Source organism: Myotis myotis, unplaced genomic scaffold (genome assembly GCF_014108235.1).
Source record: "Myotis myotis isolate mMyoMyo1 unplaced genomic scaffold, mMyoMyo1.p scaffold_m19_p_2, whole genome shotgun sequence".
Classification (NCBI taxonomy): Eukaryota; Metazoa; Chordata; class Mammalia; order Chiroptera; family Vespertilionidae; genus Myotis; species Myotis myotis.
Window position 1 is genome coordinate 54266730 of NW_023416324.1, and position 16693 is coordinate 54283422.

General features: G+C 37.2%; 1 protein-coding gene across 1 annotated transcript in view; it reads left to right on the plus strand.

Annotated features, from left to right (window-relative positions):
* Nucleotides 1-16693, plus strand: part of MSH4 (mutS homolog 4) — an 88651-nt gene that overhangs the window by 36639 nt on the left and 35319 nt on the right. The window contains exons 9-11 of the mRNA XM_036348457.1: nt 7382-7456; nt 10447-10511; nt 11572-11741. Coding sequence (XP_036204350.1) covers nt 7382-7456; nt 10447-10511; nt 11572-11741 — 310 coding nt within the window. The remainder of the gene's footprint in view (nt 1-7381; nt 7457-10446; nt 10512-11571; nt 11742-16693) is intronic.

Here is a 16693-nt window from a genome sequence, read left to right on the forward strand (position 1 = left end):
GGGACCCTTCAGTCCACAGGCCGACGCTCTATCCATTGAACCAAACCGGCCAGGGCCAGGATAAGGTCATATTTCTTTATTGATTTCAGAGAGAAAGGGAGAAGGAGAGCGAGAAAGAAACATCAGTGATGAGAGAGAATCATTGATCGGCTGCCTCCTGCACTCCCCCTACTGGGTTCGAGCCCACAACCCGGGCATGTGTCCTTGGCCGGAATTGAACCTGGGACCTTTCAGTCTGTAGGCTGACGCTCTATCCACTGAGCTAAACCAGTTAGGGCTGACCATACTATTTAATGTATTAGAAGGTTTTGTGTTTTTCATTACAAACATCTAAAATTCTTTCTTTAATATTTGAAAATGTCAATATTAAACCAAAAATTTCAAGTTTTATCTAAGTTTCTTTGCTTCATTTTGAATAACTTAATTTTCTCAATTGATTTCAGACTGCCATATATGAATATTTGTAGTGTATGGTTCCTTTTTACGTTAATTCAACAAGTGATTTTATTTTACCAAACATTGTGATAAGTGCTAGGGATACTATAAGAAGTAAGTTTCTACACCAAAGGAATTAATGATCCAGTGTGAGACTTAGGTTAAAAAAAAAAAGGCAATTACAGCATAGTATATAAAGAACTATTAGACATCTGATATTTTACCATACTTGCAAACAAGTTAGCCTAACACAATTTCATAGATGCTGACAGAAGATATGAGAGTCCTGGGTCAGGAAGAAAGGTTGCTTGAGTACTTACAACTATAGCAGTAGCCAGAGTATCAGCATTTTCTTGCACTGTACACAAAGAAAACTGCACAAAACAAAATTCAGTGCTTACTGATTTATCACAAAGTGAATATCCATGTAATGAATACTCAGGTAAAGAGATAGATACTGCCATTACTTCAAAAATGCCCCTTCTTGCTCCTTCCCATCTTCTTTTCTACCTCTTTCAAAAATCCCCCAAATTTTCTTTATAATTTAATTTTGCCTATTTTAAAACTTTATATACTAGTATAATAACCCAATTTTTATTTTTTATATCTGGATTCTTTTAGTCAATATTATGTTTGTGAGATTTAATCATGTTGCATGTAGATATAGCTCATTTATTTCTATTGTGAAATAATATTTCATTGTATGAATATGCCATTACTCCTTTCACTGTTGTTTGACTTGTTGACAGTTTTTGGCAATTAGAAATAATGCTGGTAAACAATATGCACCTGTTTCTTAATACAATTGTTTACACACTTATTGGGTTCATAGTTAGGAGTGGAATTTTGGGGTTCTGGAGGATGTATATCTTCAACTTCAGGAAATAATGGCAAAATATCTGCCAAAATGTTTTTCACAATCATTGCACAATTTATATTCTCAGCAGTGTATGAGAATTCTCATTGTTCTTTATCAAAATGTGATATTGTCAGTTTAAAAATCTTAGGCATTGTGATTGGTAAATAATGGTATTTTATTGTGTTTTTTTTTAATTAAATCTTTATTGTTCAGATTATTACATTTGTTCCTCTTTTTTCCCCCCATAAGTCCCCTCCTCCCAGTTCCCGCCCCACTATCCGCCCTCACTCCCCACCCACTGTCCTCATCCATAGGTGCACGATTTTTGTCCAGTCTCTTCCCGCATCTCCCACACCCCTTTCCCCCCCAAGAATAGTCAGTCCATTCCCTTTCTATGTCCCTGATTCTATTATGATCACCAGATTATTTATTCACTTGATTCTTAGATTCACTTGTTGATAGATGCATGTTTGTTGTTCATAATTTGTATCTTTACCTTTTTCTTCTTCTTCCTCTTCTTAAAGGATACCTTTCAGCATTTCATATAATGCTAGTTTGGTGGTGATGAACTCCTTTAGCTTTCCTTATCTGTGAAGCTCTTTATCTGACCTTCAGTTCTGAATGATAGCTTTGCTGGATAAAGTAATCTTGGTTGTAGGTTCTTGGTATTCATCACTTTGAATATTTCTTGCCATTCCCTTATGGCCTGCAAAGTTTCTGTTGAGAAATCAGCTGACAGTCGTATGGGTACTCCCTTGTAGGTAACTGAGTTTCTTTCTCTTGCTGCTCTTAAGAGTCTCTCTTTGTCTTTTGCTCTTGGCATTTTAATTATGATGTGTCTTGGTGTGGTCCTCTTTGGATTCCTTTTGTTTGGGGTTCTCCGTGCTTCCTGGACTTGTAAGTCTATTTCTTTGACCAGGTAGGGGAAGTTTTCTGTCATTATTTCTTCAAATAGGTTTTCAATATCTTGCTCTCTCTCATCTTCTGGCACCCCTATAATTCTGATGTTGGTACACTTGAAGCTGTCCCAGAGGCTCCTTACACTATCTTCGTATTTTCGGATTCTTTTTTCATTTTCCTTTTCCGGTTGGGTGTTTTTTGCTTCTTCACATTTCGAATCTTTGCCTTGATTCTTGTGGTCCTCTGGTCTGCTGTTGGGAGTCTGTATAATATTCGTTATTTCAGTCCGTATATGTTTAATTTCTAGTTGGTTCTTTATCATAACATTGAGGGTCTCGTTAGATTTGTTGAGGATCTCAATAACTTTATCGGCGGCTTCTAGACAGTTCTTGAGAGACCTTAAAAGTGTGGTTCTGAACTGAATATCCTCCATTGACAGTTTTGTCCTGTTTCTTTGTCTCCGCATTTTTTATGCTTTCTTGGTGCACCCCCTAGTGGTCTTTGTGCACAGTCTTGTTGTAGTTAAGCCTTGATTGTTGTAGTTAATACTAGGGGGATTTGACCTCCAGGCCAGCTGGCTGTGAGAATCAGCTGTGTCTGCAATGGGAAAACTTCTGTCCTCTAGGGAGGTGCTAATCTAGCCTTTGCCTGAGGCTATCTGGCAAATGGCTCTGCGCAGGGCTTGGGCGGGGCGGGTGGGTCTCTCAGGCTTGGGATCAACAGGGTGGGCCGGAGAGAGCAGTTATGGTGGCTCTCAGTTCCGTCCCTAGGGGCTCTGCCTCACAGAGTCCCAGAAACCGCTGCAAACCTCGGAGAGAAAGCTGCCTTCGAGTTCCGACTGAAGCCAGACAGTCCCGCTTCTCCTGTTTGAGTCTGGGTCCCTGGAGACTCGCCCAGATCTGGAGCTCAGAATCTGAGACTCCCTCCCGATTGAAAGCACCAACCGCGCCCTCCGCTGCCAGCCCGCTCTGCGTGCACTCCGTACCTGAGTATTTCACTTCAGCACTGCGCCTTCTCTGAGTCTGGGTATGATATTCTCTTTCCTCCTAGTTGTAGAATTTCCACTCAGCCAGCCTTCCTGTGGTTCTGGATGATGTCCGTTCTGTCTTTTAGGTGTATTTTGATTTGGTTGTTCAAGGCAGCAATCTCCGGCGTTAACCTATGCCGCCATCTTGGTTCTCTCCTTTATTGTGGTTTTAATTTACATTTTCCTATTACTGAAGATGAATACCCTTTAATATATATACAGACAACTTGAATAATTACTTTTGTGAAAGTCTTGTTCAAGTCTCTTGCTCATTTTCCTCTTCTTCATTATCTTCTTTTGTGACTTGTAGAATTTCTTTTTATATTTTAGATATGAGCCCTTTATTGGTTCTTTGTTTCAGATATCTTTTCCCACTTTTTAGTTTGCTTTTCCCACTCAATATTGTGGTATAGATGCTGTTGGTGTACTACCCACATCCCCTTGGCATTCACTTTTGTACAAGGAAGGCTTCTTATGCAAGTAGCTGAAACTTACTGCCTGAGGACTTTCTCTGGCTGCAGGAGAGAATAGAGTTTGCTCTGGCAATAGGTCATAACCAATACTGAACAGGAGTAGATGAGTAAATATTCCACTTTTCTTACCTGTGGAGATAGCTTCCAAAGCTTACCTTATACCATCTTTGACAGGTCTGAGCCATAGTACCATGCAGCAGTAACCGGATCATCAAGGCATCCTCTTGTGCTGTCCTCCCCTTCCCTTCTTACTTCTGCTTACTGAAATTACTTTTCAAATACATTATTTGCCTCAAATTCTAGTTTCTCAAACTTGGCTTTTGGAGACCCGGTCCTGTGTCAGTAGTATCTTTTTTTTTTTTTTTTTTTTTTAAATATATTTTATTGATTTTTTACAGAGAGGAAGGGAGAGAGATAGAGAGTCAGAAACATCAATGAGAGAGAATCATCGATCAGCTGCCTCCTGCACATCTCCCACCGGGGATATGCCCGCAACCCAGATACACGCCCCTGACCGGAATCGAACCCGGGACCTCTCAGTCCGCAGGCCGACGCTCCATCCACTGAGCCAAACCGGTTTCGGCCAGTAGTATCTTTTGATGAATAGAAGTTCTTAATTTAAATGTAGTCTAGTTTGTGTTTTTTCCTTGGTAGTTAGTGTTTATTGTATCCTGCTTAAGAAATTTTTATCTAACCCAATGTTTTGATTGCACCCATTGGATTTTAACTTATGGAGGTGACTGAGTGATGATATGGTGAGGCTGTCATTAAAAGAAGATTTTTATTACTTGGTATTCCTGAGAAGAGGGAGCATACCACACAAGATCACATGGGAAAGTATTAGGGTTGGTCAGGAGTCAAAAGGAGTGAGGGGAAAACATTGCAAAAATCTTTATTATAATGGAAAGTTGTTAGGTGGAAACATCCCCTATTGGGTAGGATGCAAAACACAAATGTTGGAGTTTGTGGTTGGAGGGCTTATAATATGATTTTTGTGCATCCATAAGAGCCACGACCATAGGGGAGATGTGAACAACTTTGGCCATTGTTAGGCCTTGTGATGAATGTATGCCAAGTCATTAATTATGAAATTTATAAAAACTGATTCGAACAAACAGGAAATGAAGATATTCTTCTTTGTTATATTCCTGATGTTTATTGCTTTTTTTTAATATTTAGATTTACAATCTGCCTGGAATTGATTTTTGCTTTTGGCATTTTAATTATGATGTGTCTTGGTGTGGCCCTCTTTGGATTCCTTTTGTTTGGGGTTCTCTGCGCTTCCTGGAGTTGTAAGTCTATTTCTTTCACCAGGTAGGGGAAGTTTTCTGTCATTATTTCTTCAAATAGGTTTTCAATATCTTGCTCTCTCTCATCTTCTGGCACCCCTATAATTCTGATGTTGGTACACTTGAAGCTGTCCCAGAGGCTCCTTATACTATCTTTGTATTTTCGGATTCTTTTTTCATTTTGCTTTTCCGGTTGGGTGTTTTTTGCTTCTTCGCATTTCAGATCTTTGCCTTATTCTTGTGGTCCTCTGGTCTGCTGTTGGGAGTCTGTATAATATTCTTTATTTTAGTCAGTGTATGCTTAATTTCTAGTTGGTTCTTTATCACAACATCGAGGGTCTCAGATTTCTTGCAGATCTCATTAAGTTTATCGGCAGTTTCTAGATTATTGAAAGACCTTAAAATGTGGTTCTGAATTCTATATCCTCCATCGACATTTGTGTCCTGTTTCTTTGTCTCCGCATTTTTTATGCTTTCTTGGTGCACCCCCTAGTGGTCTTTGTGCGCAGTCTTGCTGTAGTTAAGCCTTGATTGTTGTAGGAAATACTGTGGGTGATTTGACCTCCAGGCCAACTGGCTGTGAGAATCAGCTGTGTCTGCAGTGGGAGAACTTTTGTCCTCTAGGGAGGTGCTATTCTAGCCCTTGCCTGAGGCTATCCGGCAAATGGCTCTGTGCAGGGCTTGGGCGGGGCGGGTCCCAGGGGATCAACAGGGCAGGCTGAGCGAGCAGTTATGGCTGCTCTCAGTCCCGTTCCCAGAGGCTCTGCCTCTCAGAGTCCCAGCAACCGCTGCAAACCTCGGAGAGAAAGCTGCCCTCGAGTTCCAACCGATGCCAGACAGTCTCGCTTCTCCCATTTGAGTCTGGGTCCCTAGAGACTCGCCCAGAACTGGAGCTCAGAGCCTGAGACTCCCTCCCGATTGAAACAGACAACCGCACCCTCAGCCACCAGCCCACTCAGCGCGCACCTCCACACCTTTGTATTTTCCGCACTGCGCCTCCTCTGAGTCTCGGTATGCTGTTCTCTTTCCTTCTAGTAGAAGAATTTCCCCTCAGCCAGCCTTCCTGTGGTTCTGGGTGATGTCCCTTCCGTCTTTTAGTTGTATTTTTGAAGTGGTTGTGTGAGGCAGCAATCTCCAGTGTTTACCTATGCCGCCATCTTGGTTCCTCCCAATAAAAATATCTGGAATTGATTTTTGTATGTGGTATGAGGAAGGGACCACATTTCATTTTTCCTCCCATAGATTCATAATTATATTGACACCATTTATGGAAAAGACTGTCCTTTTTCCCACCTTTGTCATAAATCTAGTACTCAAAATTTATTGGGTCTATTTCTAGTCTCTATTTGTTTCATTGGTCTCTGTCTGTCCTTAGGCCTATACCACAGTTTCTTAGTTACTCTATTAGAAATTGATTTTTGTTAGATTTCTTTTACCTTGTTCTTATACAAGGGTGTTTTGGCTATTTTTGGAAGATGTTTTCCTTTGGTAATAGTAATAATAGTTGTCTTCTGTTTGATGAATTTTATTTATTTTTAATCTTCCAGTTAGTTTCAGAGATCCATTATAAGAGAGCATGAGATAACTTGTTTTAGGGTTACAAACCTACATTTTTGTATTTCTTTTAAAAGAAATGACCCATCTGATGACAGAACAGTTCAGGTACATTGCGTGTACAATAGGGATAAAAGTCAGAAGGTTTCAAAAAGAAACAGTTCCATATTAATTACTACTATATCTCAATAGTAATATCCCTAAAGTTCTTGTCAGATTGGTAAAGTAGTCCATCCTTGAGAACTTTTTTATTTCCCCAGGTATAGTACCATTTTAGAGATTGTACTATTATTTAATTTATAAAATGTTTATTTATAAAATTTAGGATGCTGGTGTTGCTTTATTTTGAAAACTGTAAGTCCTTTGGACCACTGGAATTATGAAAATTATTTTATTTGAACAAACAGGAACCAATAAGGGAAATTGGTGTTGTTTTGTAATTATCTGGGTTGTTTGGATTCAGTTTTTCAAATATCTTCTATCCAGAAATAATCTTTTTACCTTTTTCAATTAATCCTTTTGCTCAGAATTGAACTGTTATTTCCTATCACTACTATGAGTTAAGGTAGATCAAGTAGCTTTAATAGAAATGAAAATTGGGTACAATGATGTGAACTCTTTTTCATTTTCAGACTTTCAGGAGACTAGTGTGCTAGTCTTACTATAATGGATCAGTAATTTCCTAACAGTATTTAGGCTGGCAGGTACCTTGGCTTGATTGACATATAAAAAGTATATGAAATAAGATAAGCATAGAATGTTTAGAGGAAAACACATTTTTTTTGAAAAGCACATTTTGTATTAAGTGTTTACGGTATCCACATTTGGATTTTTATTTTAATAGGTTAATGCAGCTGAATCAAAGATAACAAATTTAATATACCTAAAACATACCTTGGAACTTGTGGATCCTTTAAAGGTAATTTATGTGTGTGTGTATTGTACAAAACATGTCTAGTAATCCATATTTTTAAATTTTTTGTTTTGCAGAAATTTCAAACTCAGAGAAAATCACAAAATAGTATAACTAATTCCCATATTCTCTATCTTTACATGCACAATACATACGCATATTATTACTATTATTATTTTTTTAAATTCCAGATGTTTCTTTTGTCTCTTTTTTATGTTTTAATTTTAATTTTTTTATTTTTATTGATTTCAGAGAGGAAGGGAGAGGGAGAGGGAGTTAGAAACAACGATGAGAGAGAATCATTGATCGGCTGCTTCTTGCATGCCTCCTACTTGGGATGGAGCCTTTAACCCAGGCATGTGCCCTTGATTGGAATTGAACCTGGGACCCTTCAGTCCGCAGGCTGACGCTCTCCACTGAGCCAAAACAGCTAGGGCAGCGGTTCTCAACCTATGGGTTGTGACCCCTTTGGGGGTTGAACGACCCTTTCACAGGGGTCACCTAAGACCATCAAAAAACACATATGTAATTACATATTGTTTTTGTGATTAATCACTATGCTTTAATTATGTTCAATTTGTAACAATGAAATTGGGGGTCACCACAACATGAGGAACTGTATTAAAGGTCGCGGCATTAGGAAGGTTGAGAACCACTGGGCTAAGGCCTTACTATTATTATTTTTACTGAACTATTTGAGAATAAGTTATAGTACCTAAATACTAAAGTGTATATCTCCTAAGAGCAAATATGTTCCTTTACCCAAACACATATGATTATAAAATTCAGGATATGTAGCATTAATAGACTACTGTTATATAATCTATAGCCCATATTCAAAATTTTCCAGTTGTCCTAATAATGTTCTTTATGGATTCCATCCTCCACTCTCCCCCCCAGTTACAGGGTCTAGTTCAGGACCGTGCATTATATTTAATGTCAGGATTTTATATACTCCTTTGAATTGAAAAGTTTCTCAGCATTTCTTTGTTATGATATTGACATTTTGAAGCGTAAAGGTCAGTTGTTTTATAGGATATTCTTCAATTTGTCTGATTATTTATTCATGGTTAAATTCAGCTTATGCATATTTGGCAGTAATATTCTGTAAAAATGTATATTTCTCATGTTGATGCCATTTCCCTATTTTTCTTTTTAAAGTTATAAGTAATGTATGAAGAAATACTTTGAGACTGTGTAAATATCCTTTTTCTCATCAGACTTTCACTCATTGATTTTGGTATTTATTGCAACTCTTTTTTTTTTTTAATCCTCACCTGAGGTAATTTTTCTATTGATTTTTAGAAAGAGTGGAAGGAAGGGAGAGAGACAGAGAGAGAAACATCAATGTGAGAGAGATACATCAATTGGTTGCCTCCTGCATGCACCTCACCCAGGGATCCAGCCTGCAAAGGAGGTACATGCCCTTGACTGGAATCAAACTGGGGACCCTTTAGTCTGCAGGCCGGCGTTCTAGCCACTGAGCCAAACTCTTAGCTGAAGTAATTGCTACTCTGTTGGTCACAAAATGGTGATTTTCTTATCAATTTTTAAATACTATCTTGTGCAAAATATTTTAAAAATGAAAGTGGCAGAAAGAACTTTTTTAAAAGAAAAAATAATGAAAAATAAGGAACAATTTTTATAGAGTTTATTCTGGTAAATATGTAATAAAAGCAATTTGGCAAAAGATTTCAAAGTCATTGTCATCTTTCTTCGGATGAAAGTGGTATAGTAATAAATCTTCTCCCCAAATTGACAGATTTGATTCAACAAATTTCAAATTTTGATATTTCAAAGGCAAAGTAAAAGCCAAAGAACCTCAGGAAAAATTTATAGCAAAGGAAAGACAAAATACTAATTTCTGTCATCATAAAAGTTATGTAATTTTTAAAGAAAATACTGGAATGACAGTGGAAATAAGGAAAATGACTCCAAAATGGAAATCAAAGTGCAACTTACTGCTACTGAGAGAACAGTGAGACGGGAAACTCCATAGCTGGCAGGAATAAAAATTGAACATATTTTACAGGAAATTTTTGAAACATATATTTTTTGATCCTGTAATACCACATCTAGAAATCTGTCTGAAATAACTTAAAAAATGTTGACCAAGATTTATGCCTAGTGATGGTAATTGCAGCATTATTTATATTAGAAATTATAAGTAGCCTAGAACTCCAATAATTAGGGGAAGAGACAACTTGCTTCCTTCAGGGTGGAATACATATTAGGAATTATTTAAAATTGTTGCTATAAAAGTTTTTTAATGCTTATGCTATAGTATTAAGTGGAGGAGAAAAGGAACATGCAATGAATTTTTTTTAAAGAAGTGACAGGAAATGTACCATAATATTTAGATTATTTATCTTTGGAAGGGTGGTAGAATTAAGAGTGATTTAAATGTTTTTCTTTATGTTTTTCTGAGTTTTTTAGTTTTTATTAGTGTATAAGTATTACATTTTATTCATAAACAAAAAATATTGCCATTGCCTCATAGCACTTAAACTGTTTTGTTTATTCAAGTAATGAAACTTATAGTAACCATTGAGCAAAATAAAATCCATACTTTTACCATATAAGAATGGAGAAATTGCTCTATTTTTTAATATACAGAGCACTTTTTTAGTTTAATGTAAATATAATGCAAATTGTGGAATTTTATGTAGAGTACTCCAAATGTATAATGATAGCTGCTTAAGTACTTATCTCTGATAAGTAGTGGGTATTAACAGTTAGTTGGGAGACAAGAAAAATAAGTCGTAATAATGAAGCAATGGAGGCCACTTATTGGCCCTGTGCTCTTAATATGGAAAATGAGAAAGATACCATTTGTCCTCACCTACATATCTAAAATATGTTTTATGAGTATGTAAGTGAGGAGATGAAGCAAGAAAGCACTTGGTAAGCTGTAAAGTATTGAACAAATGTAAAATGCTGTGTGAATAATGTCATACTTCATTATCCTTAACTATCTTTATTTTATTCTCTAATAGATTGCTCTGAAGAACTGTAATACACCTTTATTAAGAGCTTACTATGGTTCCTTGGAAGATAAGAGGTCTTTGTCACTCAACTGTTAATCAAATATCAGATTATCCCTTTCTTCCTGATCGTCACTGATTTTTAAGAACTCTAATTATATTTTGTAGAATAATTACTTGAGCTTTAGTTAATAGATCCTTTTAAACTATTCTTCAAAATTGTAACTATACATTTTATCTTGTAAATACCAATAAGTAGGGCAACATCATATTGAGTATTTGTGTTAATGGACAATTAGAATAGCATTAAAAATCATACACAATTTTAATATATCTTTTTAGCCATTCTCTTATGGAAAGTCTTACAAATATAAGCATGTATTTTCTCTTTTGTTAAATTGTGAAGGGCCTAATATAACCAAAAATAATAGACATGAATACTGAATAAGATCTAAATACAATTTAATTTTAATATTGTTTATAGCAGTAGCACCTTGGCTCTTGACCAAAATGACTTTATACTTAAAAACTGTTATTTCATTGATTTAAGATTCAGATCTTATGTAAGCCTACAAATTGGGGTTCATAATAAAACTGAATTACAAATAGAATACAGAACAGAATAAACAAAACGTTAGACTTCAGGTTTGCATAATCACTGTATTTAATCACTTGTATACTGTTTCACAATATATGTTCAGTCTCCCTTTCCCCCATTAAGTGTGAGGACCATATGTTAATCCTTCTTTGAATCTCTGCATCTAACAGAGTGCTTAATACATGGTATAAGTAAATGTTTATTGAATCAATGAACATGAAACCAGAAATTTTTTAACAGTTGTTCCAGGGTACATTTTATATTCATGGGCACAGTCAGTATGTATAATTTGGGAGATCTGTTTACTAGCAGTTGTAGAATCGCTCTTGGTGGCCTCATATTATTTTCAGAATCTAGTCCAACAAAGTAGTTTAAAATTGACATAGTCAAAGTTCTAACTTATGTAAATTTAAATATATATTGCTTAATCGTTATTTTCAACAGTGATTTAAGATAATATGATATTTGTTATCATTAACTATGACTCAAATTATGAATTATAATTGTTTTACTTATTGCCTGTAATATTCTTTTTTTAGGTTTGGAATCATACTTGAAAAGATTAAAACAGTAATTAATGATGATGCAAGGTACATGAAAGGATGCCTGAACATGAGGACTCAAAAGTGCTATGCAGTGAGGTCTAATATAAATGAATTTCTGGACATAGCTAGAAGAACATATACAGAGATTGTAGATGACATAGCAGGTAATTTAATTGAGCATATTTTTTTGTTTTTTAGAAAGAAAACAAACTTTTAGACATGCTGTGCTTTTTTGTTGGTGATAACCTGCTCTGAATACTTTTTATTTTTTTGTTATCAAACAGGTAATATTAACACATATTACCACTTAAGGAATATTTAAAAAAATAAAGATTACAAAGTGTTAATAATATGTCTATTTTTTTTCTCCAAAGTTAAATATAGAAGTACCTTTATAGAACATAGAAACTGCATAAAAAATGCAGGCTATCAGTATTAAAGGGTTTCAGTGGAGGAAGAGATATAATTTTTATCTAGAAGAGGATGCATTTGAGCCAGTATAGTAATTTAACAAATATAGGGGTGAGCAAAAGTTGATTTACAGTTGTGAATACATAAAACAGAAACATTCTTGTACAGAAACATGTGCATGAGAGGGGCACATCAATTGTCTAACACTGGCCAGGGCTGGAATATTTTGTTTTGTAAAATATGTTTTATAGAGGGTATTTCTTATTGTGAAGTAGTTATTGCAATAATTTATGTGTTCTCTTTTTTAAAAAAAAATAGAATGAATCAAAAACTAATATTCCTAAAGGACTTGTATGCATGCATATAAGCATAATCAATGGACACAGACACCAAGGGTGTGAGGGCATGAACGGGAGTGGGGTGGGGGGGACAATGGGGGAATAAGAACGTATATAATAGCTTAATCAATAAAAAAGAGCTTGGAAGGTGGCTGCTGACGGGAAGGCAGGCTGCAAGATAGTGTGTGAGTGAAAGAACGGAAGGAGAGAGTGTGGACGTGTGGGGAGTGTCTATTAGGGACAGCTATATTCCAAGGGACTGTTGGGGTCTGCCTGACTGGGTTCCCTTGACCAGGCAGCCCCTACTGCTGCTGAAATCTCTCCCGGAGCAGCCGCCTCTGCCACAGAGACTGCGCCATCTTGAAGGCGAGAGTGGCTGTGATCAGACGCCTAGCCTTATCTTCAACCGGGAAGAACTCGGATACCTCCCAGGACCCTACAACCACGTTACCCAGGGACCAGCTACGAACCCAGGAACACCAGGTCTCAAGCAGTGTGAATAAGCGGATGCGGACGAGCCCTGCACCTTCTCACGGAAGGTCAAATATCACCTAGAGAAAGGTGAGGTGTGCGATCCAGGCTGGAGGGAGAAACGCAAGCAGCGGTATCCAGGGTTCAAAGGAAGTCTGCGCCCCACAAAATCAGTGGCAGTTGGGGTCAGCATAGCCCACGAATGTGGAAGGGGGTCCACAGGACTCCTGGCAGAAGGGAACTCTAGAAATCAACCCATAGCTGGGCTGGGCACAGAAAGACAGCCTGAAGTTCTACCAGTATACTGGCTGTGCAGTGCCAAGGAAAAAGGATGTGCTCAGAGACGCGCGCAATGCTGGGAGAAAACGTCGCGAGTCCACTGTCTCTGGCTTTTTTTTCTCTTTAAATCCTTGCTTTTGATTCCTAAACCCAGTACATAGGATCTCCCAATTAAAAACACTCTCAGACTGCAGGGAAAAGTTGTTTTTGTGGAACCTGGGGATCAGAGCGGGGAGAAATGATCAGAAAACCAGTCTGGGGCAGTCCATTCCCCCAACCCAGTATTAAGTGCAGCAGGGAAAACAAAAACTAAATACTGGATAGAGAGGACTTCTGGCCCTGGATGTCAATACAGAAACACTGCCACCCAGGGGTTGAATCACAAATTGACTCTTGTGTAAATACAACTAAAGGCAGGCTGAGAAACAAATACCGCCTGCTTGAAAACAGGATTGTGGCTTACGACACAGAGGAGCTCAATAATGGGAACTCAATAATGTCCTGACTACCTTACAGGAAACAGGCATGCCAAACAGAACAGTAGAGGAAGTGAATGACCTTCACATTTTTATTTTTTATCTTTTACTTAAGAAAGTAAATTTTTCTTTTTTTCTCAATTGATTTTACCTTTTTAATGATTATATTTTTATTTTTAAATAGTATTATTACTACTATTATCCTACCTTTTATTAAGTTTCATTTTATTTTTTCTTTATTTTATTTACTTTATTTTGGGATTAGTGTCCTACATTCTATTTTCATTTTTCCTTTAGCATCATTGTACTCTATCTCAACTTTACCTTTATGCCAACACTCTTACTCACTTTTCCCCTTTTGTTGTCCTGTTTCTCTTACCTTATTCCTGCTTTAGATTTTCCCTATTCTTTCTTTTACCCCCTGTCAAAAATTCATCCTAATTATATATCTAATTTCCACTCCCCTGCTCCAAGTACATATACACTTCTCTCTTCTCTTTCTTCACTATCCAATTCTTTTTCTCTCTTCCCTTATTTTTTCTTTTCTGTTTTTTTTTGTTTTATTTTGCTGTATTTTTCTCTTCTTTCTCTCTGACCTATTGTTGTTGTTTGTTTTCATAGTTGATTAGTTTACTTTTTTTGTTTGTGTGATTGTTTCTTTTTTTTTATTTTGCTTCTGTTTTTTCTCTTCTCGCTTGTTATTAGTTATTGTTTGTAGTTTGCATTCATCTCTGGGTGTTGTTCGCATTTTTTTAAATTAGTTGTTTTATTGGAGTTTTCTCCCCACATAGTTTTTTCCCCCTTCTTTTTTTATTCTCTTTCTTTTCTCTCTTGCTTTTTTCCATTTCTCAATATCATTTTTACACTCTTTTTTTTTTATCCCCTAATTCTCTTTTCTCTGGTGGTCACCTTTATTTGGGGTTATTAGTATCATGAATACATTTGTGTTCAGTGCCTTGTGCATTGTGCCTGGTTGTGTTGTATTTTGTGCCTTTAAGTCAACACAGAAGAGAGAGAGCTACATAACCAGACACCCAGAGAGGAGAGATCATGGGGAGACAAAAAAACAGCCCACATAAGAAAGAAAAGGAGGCATCACCAGAAAAGGAAGTAAGTGAAATGGAGGCAAGCAATATGTCAGAGAAAGAATTAAGAGAAATGGTCAAAAGGTCACTGAAAAGGTTGGAAGACAAATTCAACAATATATGTAAGAACCAAGAGGAAATGAAGAAGAACCAAGAAGAAATGAAAAATGACATTACTGCAATAAAGAACTCAATAGAAAGTATCAACAGTAGACTAGAAGAAGCAGAGGACCACATCAGTGAGCTAGAAGGCAAGGTAGGAAAAAATACCCAAGCAGAGCAGCATCTAGAAAAAAAACTCAAAAAACAGGAGGAGCGCCTAAGGCAACCGTGGGCAAACTACGGCCCGCGGGCCGGATCCGGCCCGTTCGGCTGTTCTATCTGGCCCGTGGAGCCGAAAGAGCGGAGGGTTCTCTTGCTCTCCCCTCCGCTCCTTCACCAGCAGCAGTGTTAACATGGCAACGTCGGGAAACACGGCCGCAGCTCCTTCTTCTGAGTCCAGTTTAAGAACCCATTGTGGCCCTCAAGTCAAAAAGTTTGCCCACCCCTGGCCTAAGGGAACTTTGGAACAACATGAAACGAAACAATGTTTGCATAATAGGGATGCCAGAAGGAGAGGAAACTGAGCAAGGAATAGAAAACCTGTTTGAAGAAATAATGACAGAAAACTTCCCTGATATCGAGAAGAAAAAACTGACACCAGTCCAAGAAGCTCACAGAGTCCCAAACAAAATGAACCCCAAAAGACCAAAGCCAAGGCACATTATAATTAAATTGGCAAACACCAACGACAAAGTAAGAATCTAAAAAGTGGCCAGAGAGAGACAGAAAGTTACCTACAAAGGATCCCCCATCAGACTAGTGATTGATTTCTCAACAGAAACACACCAAGCCAGAAGGCAATGGAATGAAATATACAAAGTCATGCAAAGGAATGGTCTGAATCCAAGAATACTCTACCCAGCAAGGCTATCAATCACAATTGAGGGTGAAATCAGGAGCTTCACAGACTAAAAAGGATTAAGGGAGTTTATTACCACCAAACCAGCAATGCAATAAATGCTAAAGGGTCTGCTGTAAAAAGAACAAATAGGAAGGGGAGAAGGGACACAGGCATAAAGAATAAAAATGGCAACAAACAAGTACCTATCAATAATAACTTTAAATGTAAATGGATTAAATGCCCCAATAAAAAGACATAGGGTAGCTGAGTGGATAAGAAACCATGATCCATATATCTGCTCTCTACCGGAAACCCACCTCAGAACAAAGGACTCACACAGACTGATAGTGAAGGGATGGAAAAGGTTTTTCAGGTGAATGGAAATGAAAAAATAGCTGGGGTAGTATTTCTTATATCCGACAAATTAGACCTCAAAGTGAAGGCCATAACAAGAGATAGGGAAGGCCACTTCATAATACTAAAGGGAGCAATTCAACAAGAAGACATAACTCTGGGAAACATATATGCACCCCATACAGGAGCACCCAAATACATAAAAAAACTTCTGGAGGATATCAAGGGAGAGATTGACAGCAATACAGTCATAGTAGGGGATGTTAATACCCCACTAACACCATTGGACAAATCCTCTAAACAAGAAATCAGCAGAGAAATATCAATTCTAAATGACTCACTAGATCAGATGGAATTAATTGACATCTTCAGAGCATTTTACCCCAAAGCAACAGAATATGCATTCTTCTCAAGTGCACATGGGTCATTTTCAAAGATAGGCCATATATTGGGACACAGGCAAATTCAAGAAGATAGAAATCATACCAAGCATCTTCTCAGATCACAATGGCATAAAACTAGAAATCAACTATAATAATAATAAAAAAAAATCAAACACCTGGAGGCTGAATAGCATGCTATTAAACAATGATTAGTTTACCAAAGAAATCAAAGAAGAAATAAAAAGCATCATGGTAACAAATGACAATGAAAATGCAACAATTCAAAATCTATGGTTCACAGTGAAAGCAGTCTTGAGAGGGAAGTTCATAGGTGTACAGGCCTACCTCAAAAAATAAGAAACAATGGCAATACACT